Source organism: Sinocyclocheilus grahami, unplaced genomic scaffold (assembly GCF_001515645.1).
Source record: "Sinocyclocheilus grahami isolate Dianchi unplaced genomic scaffold, SAMN03320097.WGS_v1.1 scaffold151.1, whole genome shotgun sequence".
In the NCBI taxonomy this organism is placed as follows: Eukaryota; Metazoa; Chordata; class Actinopteri; order Cypriniformes; family Cyprinidae; genus Sinocyclocheilus; species Sinocyclocheilus grahami.
In genome coordinates this window covers 1,362,159-1,384,347 of record NW_015505330.1, presented here as the reverse complement: position 1 = coordinate 1,384,347, position 22,189 = coordinate 1,362,159, and the positions used below count along the sequence as shown (strand labels likewise).

Below are 22,189 nucleotides of genomic sequence, written 5' to 3'. Positions count from 1 at the left end.
ATAATGTGGATTTTTACTGGTATAAAATAATACTGCTGTTGTAAAATAACCCCATTTCCTATATTTATGTTTATAAATCATGTAACTTCCTGTAGGCAGAAAATCTGATGATGTCATTACCTGTCTATATCAGTTTCTTTCACATTGAAACGCTGAAGTTGTTCAATGCAATTTTGGAGCATTAATATTAGTGTGTTGTGACATTTACTCTTCCTGTAAATTTTCTTCGCCAGAACAAAAAGCAGCAGTTTTGTAAGAGAATTCACCTCTGCTAGAATTTATTCAACACCATTACTCTTTAGATGGCATAAAATTAAGTGACGAAAAACAAAAGTATCTCCCAAATTGTATCTTTATCATTGAAATTTCACAACAATGAATTAACAACGCACATAATCTGTTTGGAAATTCAGAACAGCATGCTGGGAAAAAAATAACTGAAACACAGCAGTAAACCTGACAACAACGTCTTAAAAGAAAAGGCCTCATACGGGCACGAATGAATGAAGAAAGAAAAAAGAGGAAAGCCACAAGAGAGTGCGAAGCACTTCTGACCGAATGCAAACAAGTGTACAAACAGCAAGAAAAACCCTTAAAAAATAAAGAAAGATGAGACAGAAATTCGTCTCCCAGACATCAACTCATCCTTCCTAGTTGGCATTTCCAATATTTTTCTTTTTATCTCTTCGATCTCTCAGTGCTCTGATTCGTTCTTTTCCTCAGGCTATGAAAGAGGAGCAATTGATTGCGTTCGTACACCCCGGAGCCCACAGACGCATGCACACACACGCAGAGTGATAATTTGTTAGATTTGTTCATTTTTATTCATCCATTTATATGGAGGAGATGAAAACCCTCTGCACATCTAACAGAACCGTCATATTAGGCCTAATGCCACACACAGTTAAAGCTGAAGAGCTGTAAAACACATGGGAATAAATTATCGCCAGGAGGAATGTTAATAAATTATATTGGGGAGCATGTGGATCAAAGTGCAACATATTCTTGTTATGCAAAAGTGCGCTTTGCGTTCATGGCATGTCTTTGATATTCGGAGGAGGGACGTTAACGGCGCTGCTTTAGAAGAACTTTTAAATATTTGACCTTAAACAAACACTTCAAACTACTGTAAAAGTCCACACTGCTTTAGTAAAGGACCGTTTGCTTGAAAACACACTCACAGTTTTACACGTTTACAGTCAATCGAACAATAAAGAAGGCATAAAAATGTGGAGAACACTGGAAAATATTTTTTTGTTTCTTTTTCACCATCAATATTTTAAATGTTACATCCCTGTTTAGGGCCATTTCATCTCCCAGTGAAACCCAACATGGCCCCAAGGTCAAAAGAGGAACATATAACAACAGAGCAGATAGGAAAAAGTAGGATGAGAGACTGAGACCCAGAGAAAGAGAGAGAGAGAGAGAGAAAGACAGCAATTGTAAAGACCCTGAACAAACTTGTTTGCACCATAGCGCACAGTGTTTCCTCTGGGCACATCCTGTAACTTTCAAGAGTGGATCCAGAGCAACAGAAAAAAGTTTTTTCCAAGTCAGATGTCCATTGAGGCTACAAGGTTACAAAGTTCCTTAAATAAGTGCCAGCCAATGAGAAGAAAGCTTGGCTTTCCATCATCTCGAGCACTGATTGGCTTCCATGACTTTAAGTACATGTGATTGTCACGCCGATTCAAGTGCAACGCAAGAGTCAAATTCAGATAGCAGTACAAACGTCCGTGTCAGAGAGGCAGAACGCCACTGTTTTGTGTCTGAGAGTGTCACACGTCACAAAAATGGATGGAAATATCCTTGGGAGTATCCAAATTAGCATCTCTCTTCCGATCTATATACACTACGCAGCATCCGTACACGCTCAAAAAGGGACCCTGATTGAAAGAAGGGGGCAGTCCCAGTTCAATCATGAGCTCCTGGGATTGGGCAAGTCGAAAACGATGGGCGCGTTCATAGGCTGGAAGTTCACCGTGCATGCCGAGGCATTAACAAACGTGGTGGTTCCATCGGTCATCATACCATAACCTAGCTCACACAAACACAAAGTTATTACGACTTAAGTTGAAAAACGTCATGCACGTGATGTTTTCGTGAAAATAAGTTGACATGCTTTGAAAAGGTGAACACGATATAAAATATTTAAGGAATATTTCACCCCAACATGAACATTTCTCAGGCCATTCAAGTAGATGAGTTTGTTGGATTTGGAGAACTTCAGCATTATATCACTTGCTCATTAGTGAATCTTCTTCAGTGAATGGGTGCTGTCAGAATGATGGTTCAAACAGCTGATAAAAACATCACAATAATCCACAAGAAATCCACACGAATCCAGTCCATCAATGAATCAATTAATGCCTTGTGAAGAGAAAAGCTGTGTTTTTTAACTTTCAACTGTCACTTCTGGCCAAAATGACATAATCCAGAGTCCAAATCCCACAGTGGAAAAAGTCCATCCCTGGTTGTCCTCTGACATCAAAATCCACAGACATATTAGTTTAAAACTCTTATGCCTTCTATTTGCATGTTATTGTAAACGGTGCTTGATCTGTGCATATTTCTCTCCTGATTCAGACAAGACATCTTTTTCACTGGACAAAGTGTCATTAGGGTATACGGACTAGCATTTTGGCCAGAAGTGATGGTTTGAAGCGAAAACACCTTAAAGGGTTAGTTCACCCAAAAATGAAAATTAGACTTGTGTTTTACTCACCCTCGAAGCATCCTAGGTGTATATGACTTTCTTCTTTCAGACCAATCCAGTCGGAGTTATATTAGAAATTGTCCTGGCTAAAGGCCTCCTGTAGTGAATCCATGCGTTTTTGTAAGAAAAATATCCATATTTCAAACGCAATAAACACTTTTCTCTCACTTCCATTATGTCATATGCGAAAGCCGTTCCGGCAGATGACGCAGCACGTATGCGCAGCACGCGCGCCTCTGAGATATGCTAGTCTCGCCAGTTTGTTTATAGGAGCAAAGGAAGCAAAGTTTCAAGGAAAACCAGTCTCCTCTTGGTTTATATTGGAATCCGCCGACATTTTTCTTTGCAAATCCTCATTTTGTACTTCTAATTCATTTTGTTTTGTTCTCTCTCCGCATTCGTCACTAATCACGCAATGCCGACGTCTTACGTCATCCACCGGAACGGCTTCCGCGTATGACAGAAAACGGAAGTAAGAGAAGTGTTTATTACGTTTGAAATATGGATATTTTTCTTACAAAAATGCATGGATTCACTACAGGAGGCCTTTATTCACCCCCCGAATGGTGTGAGGCACGCTTATTATGAATTAGCGCACTTATTTGACGACTTGTGGACTGTTCAACTGCAACACCCGCTGACTGCAATGATAGAGCTTGGAATAGCCAAGACAATTTCTAATATAACTCCGACTGGATTCGTCTGAAAGAAGAAAGTCATATACACCTAGAATGCTTCGAGGGTGAGTAAAACACAAGCTAATTTTAATTTTGGGGTGAACTAACCCTTTAATGATGGATTTACAAACACATAGCTTTTCACTTCACAAGCTGTTAATTGATGGTCTGGATTCGTATGGATTAATTGTAGATTCTGACGGCACCCATTCACTGCAGAGGATCCTTTGGTGAGCAAGTGATGTAATGTTCAATTTCTCTAAATCTCTTCTGATGAAGAAACAAACTCACATTTTGGATGGCTTGAGAGTGAGTAAACTTTCAGCAAATTTTCATTTTCAACTATTCCTTTAATTAGGTCAAAAACAAGGTTTAAAGTGTTAAAATCTAAATGGTAAGTACAAATAATCATGCAGTGTGAATGAGGGATGAATACTTTTAAGATTGTATCTGCTACGAAATTGCAAACAGCAAAAATGACATAACAGCAAGCAAACGGCATATGTGTGGACTATGGAGATGTTTTTGCACATTTCTGTGCAATAACATAAACATGGCACAGAGTTAAACACAGACATGCAAAGCACAAAACACAAGCTTGCACATATGTAAAATGCAATCAAATCACCGACTGAGATGAGAATCCTTTATTAAAAGCATTTTGTGTGTGTGTGCTAAATAAACTGTGAATATGAATGTGATCTAGTTTTTGCTATAGAGCTGTCAGAAGGAAAAGCAGCATGGGACAGACTCTGCCCTGCTAACCCCAAAACAGGCAGATTAACGGGGCAGCATGAACAAATATGTTTGAGATCACAGGGCTGTGTGCATTTCATGCATGTGATTTATAGACAATCATTTCATGTAATTACCTTCATGAATGTGTCCAAATACATGTAGTTTGGGCTGAACTCTCCTCTGGACAGTGTTCAATAGCTCCATACAGCCAACACGCTGCATCTTCCTGGGCACCCAGTCCAAAAAACCTACAAAAAATAGTATAATGACTAATATTAACATCACAAGGCAAAGAAAAAGACGTAGAATATGCCGAAATATATGATGTTAGAACAGACAGTTTGCATATTCCGAATGATGTTTTAGTAATTTTAATAAAGAAATAATGGATTTAAAATTTTTTTTTTTTTTTTTACAAAGTCACCATAACACAACATCTTGCATATCCGAGGTGCTAATTTGAGAACCCAAGGAGGGTGAAGTCTTGACTCACTGAATTTTAATTAGATGATCTGACTGGACGCTCTAGGAAGGTTACCAAGCAACTTATGCATGAACTAATTAATATTCATGAGCCAAGCCTTAGCCATAGTAGGATTAGTAATTCACATCCTGGATTTTGATTTTCCTTTCACAATTATTTCCATTTACACATCCAGAAGTTTGGGTCCAGATTTCAAATCAGTTCTTGATTTCCAAACCTACATTAAGTATAGAGCAAGTACAATGATTTCAAGGCCTCAGTAAAGTGCTGTTTACATAGGACATGTTCTTGCATCCATCTGCACTGTATTTTAATTGTTTTATATGCATATGAAAATTGACTTGTTTAGAGACTTACTCTTATATATGAACTAACTTAATCCAAAATGATCATTACGTTGATTTTACAATTGTAGTCTGATGTCAACACATACATAATGCACAGACTCGCTGTGAATCTTCAGAGACATCATTTGGGGCTAATTTGCAACACTATGATAAACACCCACATTTGCACAAATGTATAGTGAGACGTCTTTACCATGAGAATTATACACTGTCACAATCTCAAAGCCCAAAAGCTTAGTGTTTTAAACCGCAGCTGTCTTTATGCACAAACTTCCGTTCTCGGTACATATGACTGTGTGTGTGAAGGTTTTATTATGTGCGAAGGGATTTGCTGCACTGCGAACAGCGTCTCAGTGTTGCATGCTTTAGCAGCCTGCTGTAGCAACTCCATCTGCCAAAGCCTCAGAGCAAAAGAGTGTGCGTGTGCGAGGATGAAGACAACATAATGGGGAATAACCATTACCGCATGCTTTGTGTGTGTGTGTGTGTGTGTGTGTGATTTAGGTCTCACCCAGAGGAGGGCAGTGTGTGAGAAGAATATCCGTGGAATCTGGGATCTGATTCCACTTGTCCAGCAGTGCTTGTCCTCGTGGTAGATTAAAACCCCAGCCGTAGTACCATGGCTGCCTGAAAAAATACATAAAGGAGGAAAAAACACTGATGTGACCGTGAACATTACTGCCAATATCTTCCCCTGTGCTTCACTGATCTTTTACCCAGACTGCTCTACCGCTGATGAAAACAAGATGACATTTCTATTAGAATTTGTATATGGAGTATCTGTGAGAGATCTTGGGTCTATGACGATAAAATCCCCAAATAGCAATCACTTTGATCTGACATCTTTGTCATATCTTTTATAAAATGTAACAGAAAAAAAGTTTAAATAGGAATGAAAAAGTCACAGGTTTAAGGACTGCTTAAATTGTGTCCTCATCTTTTTCGTTCCCCACCTCCCATCATTTACTGTCATCCTTCTACCATCACGGTCCAAAAAAGCAGGGGCGTAGAGATAATTTGAAAAGCTTGGCTCATGAATATTAATTAGGTGATGTAACGTTTGCCCAGTAGTCCAAACTGAGTGTAAAGGCTGGTAAGTGGGCGCAACACATAGGAGGATTACCATTTGTGCATTTGTTCAATCCAGGGCACATGGAATCGATTGGCAGAGATTTCTACTTGGTCTTAATGTCATATAAACAAAACAAAGAAAACTATTACAATTAATTGTTGTTTTTTATTTGATTAATTTAGTTTATCAATTATTAAAAACATTATAAAATAGTACAAATGGTAATATCAAATTCATTAAAATAAATATTGTAAATAAATATTATTATTATTATTATTATATAATTCAAACCATAAAGTTTACATAATGATATTATTATATAATAAATATTATTATATTTTATTTTGTTCTATTAGTAACACTTTAGATTAGGGAACACTATTCACTATTAACTAGTTGCTTTATAGTATGCATATTACTAACATATTGACTGTTTATTAGTACTTATAAAGCACATATTAATGAATGACCATATTTTAGATCCCTTAACCCTACCCAATACCTAAACATAACTACTATAACAACTACCTTACTTACTATCAATAAGCAGCAAATAGGAGTTCATTAAGGGAAAACTCTTACTTAATGGTGAATATGTGTTCCCTCATCTAAAGTGTAACTTTATATTTGATCACATTTTTATTAAATATATATAGGGAAGGCGGATAGGAAAAGAGAAACTGAGGAGGAACAGAAAAACAAGAAGAAAGGGAAAGAAACAGGTAGAGACAGAGTATGTAAGGATAGAGAGGGGTTGATGGTTTTGCCTATGCCCCATCACTTTGATTGCAGATGCACCAAGCTTGAGTGACGGTATAGAAATTAACATGTCACTAACAATCTGTCCCCAGATCCATCTTCCTCTGCTGTGGCGGATTTGCACATTTATGTGTGCGAGTATGTTGAAAGACTCTGAGTGTGTGTGTGTGTGTGTGTGTGTCAGTTTACACATGAAGGTTCCCTTGCCTCTACGTGGATTTTGCAATTTATAGAGAGCAGTCACTTGAAATGTCTACTTTTATAGCTGGCTGACGCATCAGTGTCCTGCAAACACACACACACACACACACACACACACACACACACACACACACACTCACTCATGGCCTACAGTCTTTGAGGAGCGATCCAGATCGGCCCTGGGTTCCATCATCTCAAAAAGGTCAAGAGGAAAGAAGGGACTCGTGGGAAAGCAAATGCTATTTTCATTTGATTTCATCTGATTATTATTCAAATCACTTCTATCATCAGAGTCTAAACATTTATGATCAAACATCCGAAGGGCCACGGACACAGTCTGATTAATTCACATCTCTAATCTTAAAACATTTAAAATGGCCTTTGCATATTGATGGTGCTATTTAAATATTCATTTTCATCTTTACATGGACGTCTCAATTACACTGGATCTAGAAAGGACTCATTATTGGTGTCCCAAACAGATTTTTGTAACTGAGCAGAGAGGTTAATAAACAGAAAGAAAATGAGAGAGATGGCTGTGTGTGAACACAGACAGAAAGGGAGACGCTGTGAAAACGGCATTAAAATGTCTTAAAAATACAAGCAATTACGTAATTCAGAAATTCTGATTTCGTTTAATGGAGATTTTATCAAGCCAGACGATCAGACTAAGATGTGTAATTCCTTCAAATGGGACAAGGAATGACTAGTGTACTTGATGTACTAAACCATCTGTGTATTTATCAGTTCAGATGTTTGTTTTTTTTGTCAAGGTGAATAGAAAGCAAAGACAGCTGTTTGCTTTCATGCCTTTACTCCCATGATGCCACATCAGCACAAAAGTAGAAAAAATACTTTGCAAACTACATTTTTCAATTTCTGAAGCAAATGTAAAGGGTGTTTGCTCACGCAAAACTCATCAACACATTGCTAAGGTGCTGTCTACAGTGTATCATGTTGCCAATTCAAAAAGAGCATTTCATTCTTTTTGTAATCATCCATCTTGTTTTAGCAGGAACCACTAATAAAATGCAAACCTAATTGGATAGTTGGACTAGAAATGCCATGTTGTTAATGTCTGTTGGTCACCACTGGCTTTAAAATAGTCTATTTAAAGTAGCGGTAAAGAATGTTTTGGGTTGAATCAGTGAGTGCATGCAAAACCTCTCTTGGCCAAATGATATCGGTGCAGTTTTGCCATAAATCTTTAAACGTATGGCTGGGGGGAAAGGCTGTGGGGCGGCTGTGCTTCAATATTTCATCCCATTGGTTAACTTCAAGGATTTTAAAGGAAAAGAAGATGGGCGTTATAAAAAAAATCGTTATAAAAAGATTTTTTTTTAAAGAAAGCATTAATGATTCACAGCAATGTGAAATCTAAATCAATTCATGCTGCTGGTAAGGTGGTGCACTTTGAGTGGAAAGATAAAATGTGTATGAAAATTGGGGAGAAATAAGCAAAGAACATGGCGAAGAAATATGAAAAATGTCACTGATGGATCAGTAAAGTTTGTGATAACAGACCTGCTTACATCAAGCGCATACACTCGCACTCTATTTCAAAACCTTCTTACAGCTGCCTTCTAATGCGACATCCTGACTGTCATGGATTTGAAACACTCTACTGTGTTCTCACAATCTAATTTTAATTTTTCTATGGCTTTTTCAGGCTTCCTGAAAATATTTTCATAGCGATTTTAAAGATGCATTCTAATGAAGAAATACTTCTGAACTGAGCATAACTAGAAACAAAATACATTGACAATATAATTTCCACAACTTTTCCATGACCTTTTAAGATTTTATTAATTTCCATGATTTTTTCAAGCCTGAAAAATACTTTTGAAAGGTTATCCAGGTTTCTCTGCAGGAAGTAAGTCCGCAAAAGACTAAACGCACCACTGATTTCAATAGAGTTTGCTGTTGACATGTTGCCAAGTTAATACAATTATTAAATAAAAAATAAATTAATTAAATAATAAAAATAGTCTATTTTTATCAATACTTTTCAAAGCCGACAGAAATATGTTTTTAGTAATAAACAGTTCCCTTACTGCATCCACTTAGCTTGTTGCAGGCGACGTCCACATTAATCCAGATATATTTAAAAATATTGTTTTCATTTCAAAATGTCAATACTAGCGCATTTAAGTTTTTAAGCGTTTTAAGTAAGTTTTCCAAAAGTTGCTCATCCACACTGAAAAGTCTGAAAATGTTTAAATCATCTTGTTGCTTGTGCGTAAAACATCATAAAAGCTCACGAGATGATACAGAGAGACACATAGACAGGCATAATATTCCATCACATCAACACAAGTACAAGCATAAATATATATGGGTACAATATGCATCACATGACTACGCATGTCATCGTTTTCAAATGCCTCCATTTTTCATAGTCTATACTGAAAAACAAATTTACCCACTTGGGAAAGCGTCTTCAAAAAGCTATCACTGGACAAAAATGCCATCTCAGTGTGGATGAAAGGCCAAAACAGAGGGAAAAATTGATATTTAATTATAGACTGATTAATGTGGACATACATGTAGTTGCAATGCATCCTAGGACTGAGGTACATCTTACTAGATGGCTTAATTAAAGGGATACTTCACCCAAAAATTACAATTCTGTCATAATTTTCTCACCCTCAAGTTGTTTTTCTTCTGTTGAATAAAAAATAAGTTAATGGGGACTAGTTTGGTTATCAACATTCTTCAAAACTTCTTCTTTCATGTTCCGCAAAAGAAATTCATAGGAATTCAAGTTTGGAACAACTTCAGAAGTATATGATGACAGAACTTTAATTTTTTGATGAACTATCCCCTTAAGTTGTCCACTTTGTGAAACAGTTTTCACGATGCCTTAAAATGCTGCCTTCATAGGCAGCTCACTAGATTTTGGAACATTGCAATGCATACCTACACATATACACACAAACTAACTTGTTCAACATCCTCACCTGTGGCTGCTGTAATTACAGATGTTGGTGGTATCCTGACCCTAATTACAGAGGAGGTGTACACATTGTTCTGTGTGTGTGCGTATTTAAGATAGTGTGTGTGCATGGCACAGTAGCAGGAATGCAAGTGAATAATTAGTAATGTGACGTTTCTGACACTGACCTAGATGTGTGTATGGAGAAGAGAAGGTTGGGAATCTACAGGGATAAGCTGTTACATCTCTGAAGAGTTAAGAGGCTATATCAGACAGTCTTTACCGTGCACACACACACATAACCTCATTAAGAGAGTCTGTTTCAATTAATAGCTTGTGGGTCACAACAGTCCACTGAGATTTACCGGCACATAAGAAGTGCTGTCAACATCACACAAGTGCTCACTTACACACTTGCACTATGAATGAACTATAATAAAACTTTTCTTGGCATAAAAACATGCTATTTCTGAATGAAATGGCTTGTTAAAGAAGAAAAAGTAAATAAAAATAATTAATTTTCATTTTATTCAATACATTTTATTATTTAATTTTATCACAGAAAATCAAAAAAGAAGTATAAATTAAATGTAGGTCAGTTGTTGAATTCAATTAAAATAATATCATATAAAATAAAATAATAATATCTCAAATGATTGTATCATGGATAATCGAAAATACATGAGTCAATAAAATTATATAATATATATGCATGTATGAATGGTGAATTTTAAATTTCATGCCGACTTTAAAGATTTAACTTTAACAAAAGGGTTAAAGCACAGCACGCTGTCAACACGTATATCAAACAAAAAACACTATACAAGAAAATATGTGAAACTAGTCAACTATCAACTAATCTAGTTGATCATTGTGACCCATTCCTAAATTTTAAGCCAGTGTTGTATATTTGGCGCTGTGTGCTGTGTTTTATAGTTGTATATTTGGGCAGTGTTGCATATTCAGCACAGTGTAGCTTTATTTTTCAGGCCGTGTTGTATATTTAGCACAGTGTGCTGTGCTGTATTGTGCTGAACTGCAGGGCCGGCTGGACTTTGATGTTTAATCTGAGAGAAGCAAGCGGTCCATTCACACGAGGCTCCAGTCCGAGCAGCACAGCAGGAGAGACACACTCCACAAAACCAGAGAAAGAGAGAGAGAGAAACCCTGGAAGGCAGAGTATATCAGTCTCTGACAATAAAGGGATTAGACCAGGCTTGAGCCGATAGGAGTGTGTGGATCTGTTTGTGTTTTTGTCAGACATAGCTGCACATGCTCTGCACAACTTCAGTCCCCCACTCTGTCTCTGTCTGGCTTTGGGTTAAAGCGTGGTAAATATGGGACACTTGGTCCTCCGCATGACTTATGCATCACTCAGTGTGTAAAAGTGAAACTAAGACTACTGGCTATGACACACACACACACAAACACACATGCATCTATAGATACAAACACAGTGGAGATTCAGTAATTAATAATGCAGAATTTGCTAAATAAATAAAAAAAAAAAATATATATATATATATTTTATCATAGAGAACAACCCCCCCCCATAGACAACAAAATAAAATAAAATAGTTCAAATGGTTGATTAGCATATAAAAAATAAAATAAAATATATTACCGCTTAATGTGTTTTTGTTTTATCATAGAGAATCAGAAACAAAGAAGTCCACACATTTAAGAAAAACAATTCAGGCTGGTTGTTGAACAGAATAAAAAAAAAAATTTAAATAAACTTCAAAATAAATAAATGCATGGATGAATTCTTTACAACAAGACACTCGCATTAGAAAATAAAGTAAATTTTAAACGTCATGCCGACATTAAATATTTTAACTTAAATAAAAATTATAAATAATAATAATAAGAATAAATAAATAAACCTAAAATAAATGATAGAATTATAGTAATATTACTGACAGTAGAAAAAGCGCAGGAGATAAAAAAAAACTTACATGAATCGAACGAGCACCACAGCTCAATGTGTCGGAGCATGTGTGTTAACCACCAGGCCACGGTTTCTGCCGACAATTAAGCATTAATGATAGTCTTAAGTATAAATTGAGGGGTGGATAATGAATTTGGACCCTGGGTGAATGTTTCTGCAGTCCGAAAACCAGCAGTAACAAACCCATCTGTGCAAAGAGACATCTGCCCACACAGCCTGACACGTCTCTCAAACTTATACACATGCACACACACGTACTGGCCTGGGCACACAGCAGACTTCAGAACAGCTGTGTGGACTCACACTCATCAACAGGAACATTCACAGCACTGATTAACATAACGAGCCAAGAGTAGGGACACACAGAATTGTTTGATAGCTGATGCAGGGCTTTAAAGGAATGGATGGTGCAAAAATGAAAATTCTGCCATCATTTACTCGCCCTCGTGTCATTCCAAACCCGTACGACTCTCTTATAACATGCTGAATATAAAAGGAGAATCTCATTAGTACATTAGCATATTCAGATTTGGCGCGGCACAATTGGCTACGAGACACACAACGAGAACCAATGGAGTATGACATTATTCACGTCAAATCTGACACTACGTGCCAAATTTGAATAAGTGCAAATTCCCTTTGTCTCCCACGGAAGAAAGAAAGTCATACAGATTTTGAAATACATGAAGATGAGTAAATAATGACAGAATGCATGGATTGACTTTAAAGGAAAAGCCCTTTAAAGCATTCTTAAAAGCAGTTCTTAAACGTCCGTGGTTGCATGAATAAAGACATCTGCGTATGCAAAGCTACATTCGGTATTCCTTTTGAAAAATCAAGCTTAATAAATGCTTACTGCAAGAAAAAAAAACCTCAATGGACAACATCTGCAGAGAAGCTCTTGTCTTGCTACTGTGTGTAGGTGTATGTGTGTCCGCAGAAGAGACGGAGATGCTCAACAATCGTGAGCAATACTAAATTAAACTTCTCGTTTATACCATGAAAGACAAGCAAGAGGTCACAAACTTCCTGCAATAATCCCCATGGCCCTTCACAAAGATGAAGAAGAGCAGAATAGATGAAAGACACAAAAACGAGGAGTAGAAGAGATGACAACAATTAATCGAGTGGAAGAAAAGCAAAGAAGAATAAGAAAGTAGTCAGGAGGGAATACCGGGGAAGTTTCTAAGTGCTTCTAAATACTGGGGAAGAATTTATCAGAGGAAATCTGTAATATTTCACAGATGCATAGATATTGGTTATATGTTGGACGTCACACCTGACCAAACCCGGAAAACAAGTCTCATCGCATCCGCTTGTAGGAGAAAGTGTTAACAGAAAGTATTAACTAATGATGATATCTATGGACTTTTAAAGTAATCAGTTAAACTAGTTAGTTGTTTTTATTGTTGCCATTTTATTCAATTTTAATATCTAAATGTTAGTGACAAGAATAAAAATCATTATTAAACAGAATAACCTTTTTAAAACATTGCAAACATCTTTACTGAAGTTTTTGACATACCTAAAGACATACTGTACAGTATCCTAGAGCAAAACCAAAAAATCTGAATATTTGCACAATATGCCTTTAAACTATAAAGCACACGGTGTCTGGAGATACTTCTGTTTCTTCCGTCGGGTCCCTTGGCTTTGTCTCTTGTTCTTCTTCCGGGAGGATTTTAGGAGCGCTGAGAGATATGTGCGACTCAAACAGACACCATGCATGCAGCGCTAATGAGCTCCCTCTGGAAGCCCTCAAACACTCTGTCATACGTTATAATTGCGTTGGCAATACGTTCGGTTGTGTGTTAGCAGTTTGTACATGGTGTCGGAGCGGACAGAGTGGAAAGAACAGGCTAGAAATGGAGAGAGTTTAAAAAAGAATGACTGAGTTAACAGGGAAGTAGCAAGGCTGTGTGTGTGTGTTTGAGAGAGAGAGAGAGAGAGAGAGAGAGAGAGAGAGAGAGAGAGAGAGAGAGAGAGAGAGAGAGAGAGAGAGAGAGAGATGAGCTGTCGCCAGACCCCTCTAGTCTGAACTGTGAGGAGCAGGTGCAGGACAGTAGCACCAGTGTGTGTGTGTGTGTGTGTGTGTGTGTGTATGTAAATGAGTGTGAATGTGTATCAATGGCCGTGAGTGTGTGTGCTAGAGATGAGACCTTCTGGGTAATGAACACACACACACACGCAAGGTGAACTGGTCAGGTCATAGAAACTTACTCCAGCTGTGTTAATGCGCTTTGTGTTGGCTTACCAGCATGGCCTTCGCCAGACCCCTCTAGTCTGAACTGTGAGGAGCAGGTGCAGGACAGTAGCACCAGTGTGTGTGTGTGTGTGTGTGTGTGTGTGTATGTTCCTGAGTGTGAATGTGTATCAATGGCCGTGAGTGTGTGTGCTAGAGATGAGACCTTCTGGGTAATGAACACACACACACACGCAAGGTGAACTGGTCAGGTCATAGAAACTTACTCCAGCTGTGTTAATGCGCTTTGTGTTGGCTTACCAGCATGGCCTCAGTTTACACACTGATGCAATTTCAACTCGATTTTCTGTCTCAGCTTGCCCATCTGAAACGTTCAGTGGCATATTAGCTTGTTTCAATACAAATGCAATGCATTTTTTTAAAATTTTATTTATAAAAATTGTTTTAATACAACTGCAGTGCAATGCAATGCAAGCACACACACACACACACACAAATTGTCCTAAATATTTAGAATGTGGATTAAATTAATTATATTTAATCCATATACATATCAATATATTATGGATATAACAACTTATAGATTTATAAAATATATTAAAATATTGTACTGTAGGTCTTTCTAGTATAGTATATTATAGTATATAATCTAAATTTATAAACAGTGTTTACAAGAAGATAAATGCCAGCATAAAATTAAAAATTAAAAAATGAAACTGGCCAATACAAAGTGACCATTTAAATTTTTTTATTCATATAATTTACTTGCTAAATAAATACAAATGGACACCAAATAGTTTTGTAGAAAAAAATGCCCTAAAAAAAAAGGTAAGAAAGAAAGAAAAAGAAAGAACAAACTCAATTTCTGACACTGGACAGTACCATTACTTTTATCAAAAATGATTTTCAGCAATGCATTTCGTTTTTAAAAGATGATCATAAAAAATAAATGTTTTTTAGACACCCTTTTACCCCAGATAATCATATTTGTATGAATGTGCATCTGTGTAAGGGAATACAATGTCTCCATCTCTAATTGGTGGCAAAAATACTAGCCACACAAGTTTTGCCACATGGTACCGCATTTCATTCCTCCACAGCTGTGCGGAGAAAATAAATATCCAGTTCAGAATCGAGAGCAAGAGAGGTGTAATGAGCAGGAGAGGGAGTTAACATGTAGAAAGTGAGGTAGCGTAGCAGAGGAAGCGCAGAAGTGCTTGTCTGGGATTGTGACGGTGCTGCTAAAAATCAGCGGCTAATTCCGCCTGTGTAACTGCTGGACATTATTTTCCTCCCTCTTCCCTCTCTTTCCCACAGAGTGATAGTTGCCGTAGCAACCGTGGCAAATCTTCCTTTTCTCAAACAGATGTCCCATTTAGTTGGAAATTAGAATGTGTAAAAACCCAGGAGACTCAAATTATTTCCAAGTTATCCGAGAGGAGGGAGACGGAGAAGAAAAGAGGAGCACGGAAAAGAAAGGAGTGGCGAGGGAAGGAGAGAAAAAGAGGAAAAGGGAGGGAGAGAGTTACATATCCTCCTCCTCAGGAAGTGTGAAAGTATGTTGATTAGCCATCGCTGTGGGGCAACTAATTCTGACGCCCGACCACACGCCACAGCCAGCACTGAAGAGGCACCAGCCGGAAAAAGACACGAGAGAGGGAGAACAAGATGAATGCCGGATGGGTACGAACCATTGTATGGTCCGTCTTTTGCTTAATACGGTGTATAATTTATTCTCTGGATCATCTTTTGTTTCAATTTATGTCACAGTCAGATGCAGAACGCGACTGATAAAGTGGGTGATGTTATGGAGAAGGACAGAGATAAGCTGAATTATCTTGTCTGTTCTGCAGGTAAACAGATTCAGCGTTTATGAGAATGTAAAGAAATTCCACAGAGCTGCACACACTCACATATGTGTGAAGACTCAAGCGCAGTGTGAGAGAGGAGTTTCGCCTTGGAGACCAATTTACAGGTAACATCCAGCCAACACACGAAGCCCCACAGTCAGTCGCTTTTAATAAAAAAGTTTATTTTTCTATCGTGTTTGCAGCAGAATGACTGACACATGGAAATCGAGCTGAAAAGAGTGGAGTGCTGGAGTATTTGGTCCGCACCTTGAAGGCCCTTGATTCATGTCAACATTCCCCAGTGGAGCAAAGCATTAGGCTACAAGATAACCCTTGGAATAATGCTCAAAGTTTAGCCTTTTTTTCTTTTTGCTTTTTTTCCCCCTCAAAAATTTGTTTGTTGCTGATGTTTTAAATCACAGCCAATGATTATGCATTATTTGCTGTTATCAGGGTCAGATATTAAAAAGGTTTTGAGTCAAGAATGGCACAGTGCTTAAAAAAACTGCCATAGATATTTAAAATGTGGAACAAAAAATTGAATTATGTTTATCTGTGATCCATTTACATATCAATATTATGGCTATAACAATATATAAAGTTATAATATTTTATTCTAGGCCTATCTAGTTCGGTTTTAACACTATAGTGAATATTTCGATTTTTAATTCATATAAATTACTTAATAAATAAAGACTAATGGACAACAAACAGTTTTATATTGTAGAAAAAAAATGTCCTTTTTGGTACAACAAACTGAGTGTTCTGTGTAACAATAGTCAATTTTTTAATAAGTTAAAAAAAAGATATATATAAAGGTAATAGATGGAGGTTTAAAAAACATTAGAAGGTAAAAAACTAATTTCTGACACTGAACATTACTATTATATTGGTGGTGATGTTGCAAAAATAAATAAATAAATAAATAGAATAAATACAACCAGGACTATAGTGGCCTTTCTAATTAATTAATTCTAATTAATCAATTAAATTACATGACTGGACAACAAACTGGGACTAACAAAATAGTAAGGTAATACAGGTGCATCTCAATAAATTAGAATGTCATGGAAAAGTTCATTTATTTCAGTAATTCAACTCAGTGACCTTTTTTCCTATTCTTGTACTATACTATCTTGCTACCAAGCAGCCTCATAAAAGACTATAATGCTCATGCCTGAAGCCCAAGACATGAATCATGTGAAAAAGCATAAAAAAAACCCCAAGATCTTCCCAACCAGCTGGAAAGAGACAAGGTCGAATAACTTCTCAGTGTTTAGCACGGCTAACTCAATTGTGTGAGCGTGAGGGGTCTACATGACAGGACTAGGCCGCTCCGACACCCCGCTCTCCCTCAGGCATCTCAGATGTTAATTGAGGAGGTCCTCCTGTGGCCAGCCCTACATAGCTGAAGCGGTGAGCTCTTTTCCCCATGGGGAGACACGACTGATACTGTACTAATCTCTCCTCTCTTCTCAAACCACTCTCCACATCAGCTGCCACTTTAATTAATTCACACAGATGAGCTGACAAGGTCAACCAGTTAAACGCGCTGTTTTATATATATCCACCACCACACTGGCCTCTTCCTCGCCATCATTAGGCTCAGTTCCTCCTCTAATCCTTTTTAATCGTTCACTTCGTCCAAATGAAGGGCCGTTCATTAGCATCTCGTGCCGTGTCCCCTTCATCAGTGAAGAGTCATCATCAAACACAAGGGAAGCAGGTACACCAAAACAGAAGAGAAGAGAAAAACACACATCATCTCTCCGTCTTTCACTTTACTTTCTTTCTTTTTGTTTTGTTTTGATGAGCTTCGTTAATTGGGCCACTACAGAGGAGAAGCAAATCCTCAATAATTAAAAAATCTAATTACGGAGTCTTTTGCATCTCTGGTATTAATTATTCCTCGTGGAGTCACTGGATAGCGAACATTTCTCCTATTTTCATTTCACTTTTACAGGGGAAAAAAGTCTGTTTGCTTCTTTATGCTTTATCCCCTCCTCTTTTCGTTCTCTTCTCCTCCTCTCTGCATCTTTCTCAGGACAAATGTTTTAATGGCGGTCAATGATCTTATATGATCATATATTACACAATTTTTCTATAATCTATTGAATTAAATACTAAAAGCTATTTTAAACACAATCCATAAACACTAAACGCTATAGCAAAATCTCTAATGATTGAAACATGTCTACAATAACAGCACTGGCCACATGCCGTCATGCAAACCTACACACATATATGTTGGCAACCAGGTGTTCAAGAACATTGTCGTGATCATCTATCTTTGCTTATGCATGCCCTGCTGTGCTATATAACAGCATAAAAAGCCCCCTGCTGCCCCTCAGAGCAAGAGAACGAGACAGACAGAAAGTGATTGACAAAAATGTTTTATACTTAATCTCCTTTGCTTTTAATGATGTAGTCTACAATTCAAAAAGACTGACAGCAAAGCAAAAACATAGCGGGTAGCACCAGTTTTTCTCTTTTGTCATTTGCAGATTCTGTTCCATCCCTTTTACACATAATTTTACGTTGTCATTACACTTCCACTGTTAAGGCTAAAAAATAAAATAAAACAGCACATTAGCAAATATAAAATCAATATAGATAATATAGAATGTAGTTTTTTATATAAATTAGAGCACAGATTTGTGACATGGTTTAGATATCAGTTTGAACTCTAGAGGAGACATGAGATTGCTAGGGTCTTTTTTTCTCTGGAGAAATATGTCTTACACTCACAATCCTAAAGAGATCTCATTTACAGTTTTTTTTACTGTGGGTATTCCAGCAGTTACGAATTAATTTGACAGTACAATTTTTTTTTCCAGTATGAATGAAATTAATTCCAATCACTTCCATTCCATTCCCTCCCTATTGTAGCTTGTACTATTCTGGGCGATGTTTGAAACTTTGTATTGCTAGAATTTCTCGTTATTGCCTCCTTAAGATGAATCACTTGGATAAAAGGGTCTGCTAAATTAATAAATGTAATTTTTAAATGAATATGCATCACAAAAATGCATGCAACAATAAATGTTGTTCAAAATAGTATAGCATGCTACATTGCAGGACACTGCTGACGTCACGTCAGCTACCTAAATAAAAGAGCAAAAAGTCCAAAAATGCCACTTTTGTCTTTGCACACTGTGCATATACAAAGGCAAACCATCACAATCTTATTTACCGCCAGTCTTTTAATTTTAATGCAACTTCATTTAAATCGCCTGAGTTTAAATGCACTTTTCCCAGTTACCTTGTACCTGCTCTTTTACTGCCGGTGCATAAACATTCAGCTAGCAGCTTTCCACTGACGGTAACCCCCTCAGGGCACACAGGATGTGTTTGTGTTCACCAAGCATCATCGTGACTTGTCACCGCGTCTGTGAGTAACCGTCCATATGAGCGCATATGCAGGAGATGTGGGAAAGTTTAAGCTGTGTGTGCGCAAGTGTGTTTAGCTCAGAGCGATATGTGCTGTGGGTCCTACACATTGTTTGTGCTTCACGCTCTCTGAAAGGGACAGCCATCCTTAATACTTCATCCACCCACACCGGCTCACACACGCACACAAATAGGCACAAACGCACCACACGTCTCTGCATTTGCAGATCTGCGGATGACAAATGACTTGTAAACTTGCATTAGCGTCAGCAGAACAGAAAAACACGCCACATGTTTCCCCCATGCAGTTCTTTTCATTCCAGAATCACTGCATGACAAATAGTCAGGATTTAGGAAAGAATGCAATGTGCCAAGATCTCGTTTAGCCTGGCAGAGAGAGAGCATGTGCGTGAAAGCACGCAGATTACGAGTAAGGATGGGTCCAACAACCGGCTAGTTGATTAGAGAGGTTGACTAGTCTCAGATGTTTTATATATTATTACTCTTTTTCTATTTTAGTAGTGGTACTTAATTTAGCATTTCATCTGTAGGGTTTAATACACTGCTGCTACAGCCATATATATGCAGATGGACGTCTTTGGCCATTGCTTCATCATGTTGTTTTTTTAACATCTTGCACCATGAACGCTGTTTTTAAGATAGTGTGTCAAGTTTCAAATTATTTATATTTTAAAACCAACAAGTGGCTTTCCTGGTCACTTTTGTTACCTAGACATGATCAACAAGTGTACGGCAAGATATTCTATTGGCAGCTTTTTTGTTGATTGTAAAGCTTTTAAAACCCACTTCTAAAAGCAAAATTAAAAACGTAAATAAGTAAATAAATATAATGATTTATTTATTATAAATAAATTACTACAGAAAGTAAAATAATAATAATAATAAATATTATTAGTACTACTCTACCTCTAAAAGAAACTTTTTGCACTTTTTCCAAATAAATAAATAAAATTACTATAACAAAAATAACTGTTTTATACAGTGGCATGCGAAAGTTTAAACAAAATTCATTCACTGATGCTACAGAAGGTAGCACGACGCATTAAGAGCCGGGGGGTGAAAACTTTTGAACAGGATGAGGATGTCCAAATTTTTCCTATTTTGTTGAAATATCTTTTTTTCCCTTTTAGTACTGCCCTTCGGAAGCAACAGAAGATACTTGCATGTTTCCCGGAAGACAAATTAAGTACAATTTACCTGGATCTTCAAAGACTCTTAAAGCATTGTGTTTCCTTCTGTAGCATCAGTGAATGTTTGAACCTTTTTTAATAGTTGTGTTTGAGTCACTCAATTGTCCTCAGTGTGAAAAGATGGATCTCAAAATCATACAGTCACTGCTGGAAAGGGTTCAAATATGCAAAAGATGCTGGAAAACTGAAGAATCTGCAGGACCTGGAGGATTTTTCTGAAGAACAGTGCTCAGTTTAACTGTTCAGAACAAACAAGGGACTCATGAACAACAATCACAAAACAAAAAACAGTCATGGATCATCCAGGTAACCACACACAGTATTAAGAACCAAGGGTTCCCAAACTTTTGAATGGGGTTATTTCTATAATTTCAGCTATTTTTTTTTTCTTGTGAACTAAATGTCAACATATTTTACTTCAAATATCTTACTTAGGACAGTACTAAATAAAAAATAACATGCATTTTGTATGATCTCTCTTATATTGTTAAAATTATTCACATATTCACAGATTCTGCAATGGGTTCCCAAACCTTCGCATACCACTGTATATACGTATACACTGTCGTTCAAAAGTTTGGGATCAGTAAGATTTTTAATGTTTTTAACGGAGTATCTTGTGCTCATCAAGGCTGTATTTATTTGATCAAAAATACAGAAAAAACTGTAATATTGTGAGATATTATTTCAATTTCTAATATTGGTTTTCTGTTTTAATATACTTTAAAATATATATAATATGATTTAAAATAAATCAGCATATTAGAATAATTTGAAGGATCATGTGACACTGAAGACTGGAGTAATGATGCTGAAAATTCAGCTTTGCATCACAGGAATAAATTATATTTTAAAGTATATTAATTAAGTTTATTTTTTCCTCCTACAAGTTTAGAAAATACACCAACACACACTGTTGTGCAGGCCAAATTAATTAAAAAAAACAATGACCACAATTTCCATTTTTCTAAATAAATCAGAGTAGGTACAAATGGGCATGATGCTTCTGCTAAAGAAGGCCTCTGCATTTTGTTTCATTCAGCTGTACCAAAGTTGTTTTTGAACTCAAGCACACATCCAAAATGCCCAAACTGTGTTTGAACTGCTCTCAGTGACTCTACAAGCCCACTGTCAGAAACAGTGTGCAAAAATGTACTTATACCATTAGAATTATTGTACAATTAGGGTTACAAAAGCTTGTAACTGAGGCAGTACCCTCAAAAGGTAAACATTTGTAAATCATGTACCACTAAAGGATGTATATTAGTACAATATGCTCCCTTTAGTGATAGATAAAGAACAAAATGTGTACTGTCCCAGTGACCAGCTTTTGTACTCCTAAAGTTTCAAATTTTACAATTTTTTTCTGAAAATGCAGGTAAACTGAAAGGCAAAAAATAACTTGAGCCAGAAGATAAGAGAGAGATGAAGAGCAATGAATTGATGCTGCTGTGGTCTCTACTGAACTTTTGAGTAGTTGGATGGACAACATATTGTAATCTCCGTTCCAAAACCTACTGCCTTCTAACTTCTGCCTACATAGGCAGTTGCCTTCTAAGGTGACATTTTAACTGAAATGGAACCTTATAAGTGACTGACTTGGAATACTTATTATATATTTGGAATACTTTGGAATTTTTGTTCCCCCCCCCCCC

General features: G+C 36.9%; 1 protein-coding gene across 2 annotated transcripts in view; it reads right to left on the bottom strand.

Moving 5' to 3' along the window:
* The window catches only part of mpped1 (metallophosphoesterase domain containing 1), a 54,828-nt gene that overhangs the window by 14,608 nt on the left and 18,031 nt on the right, over positions 1-22,189 (bottom strand). Inside the window, exons 5-7 of one of the 2 annotated variants that reach the window (XM_016281654.1) lie at positions 5,474-5,589; positions 4,266-4,379; positions 429-2,037 (exon numbers count right to left, since the gene is read on the bottom strand). In XM_016281654.1, the coding sequence (XP_016137140.1) occupies positions 1,919-2,037; positions 4,266-4,379; positions 5,474-5,589 (349 nt within the window). In that variant the 3' untranslated portion in view covers positions 429-1,918. Of the gene's footprint in view, positions 1-428; positions 2,038-4,265; positions 4,380-5,473; positions 5,590-22,189 lie in introns of those variants that run through there. The other variant, XR_001609959.1, reaches the window with a different exon arrangement.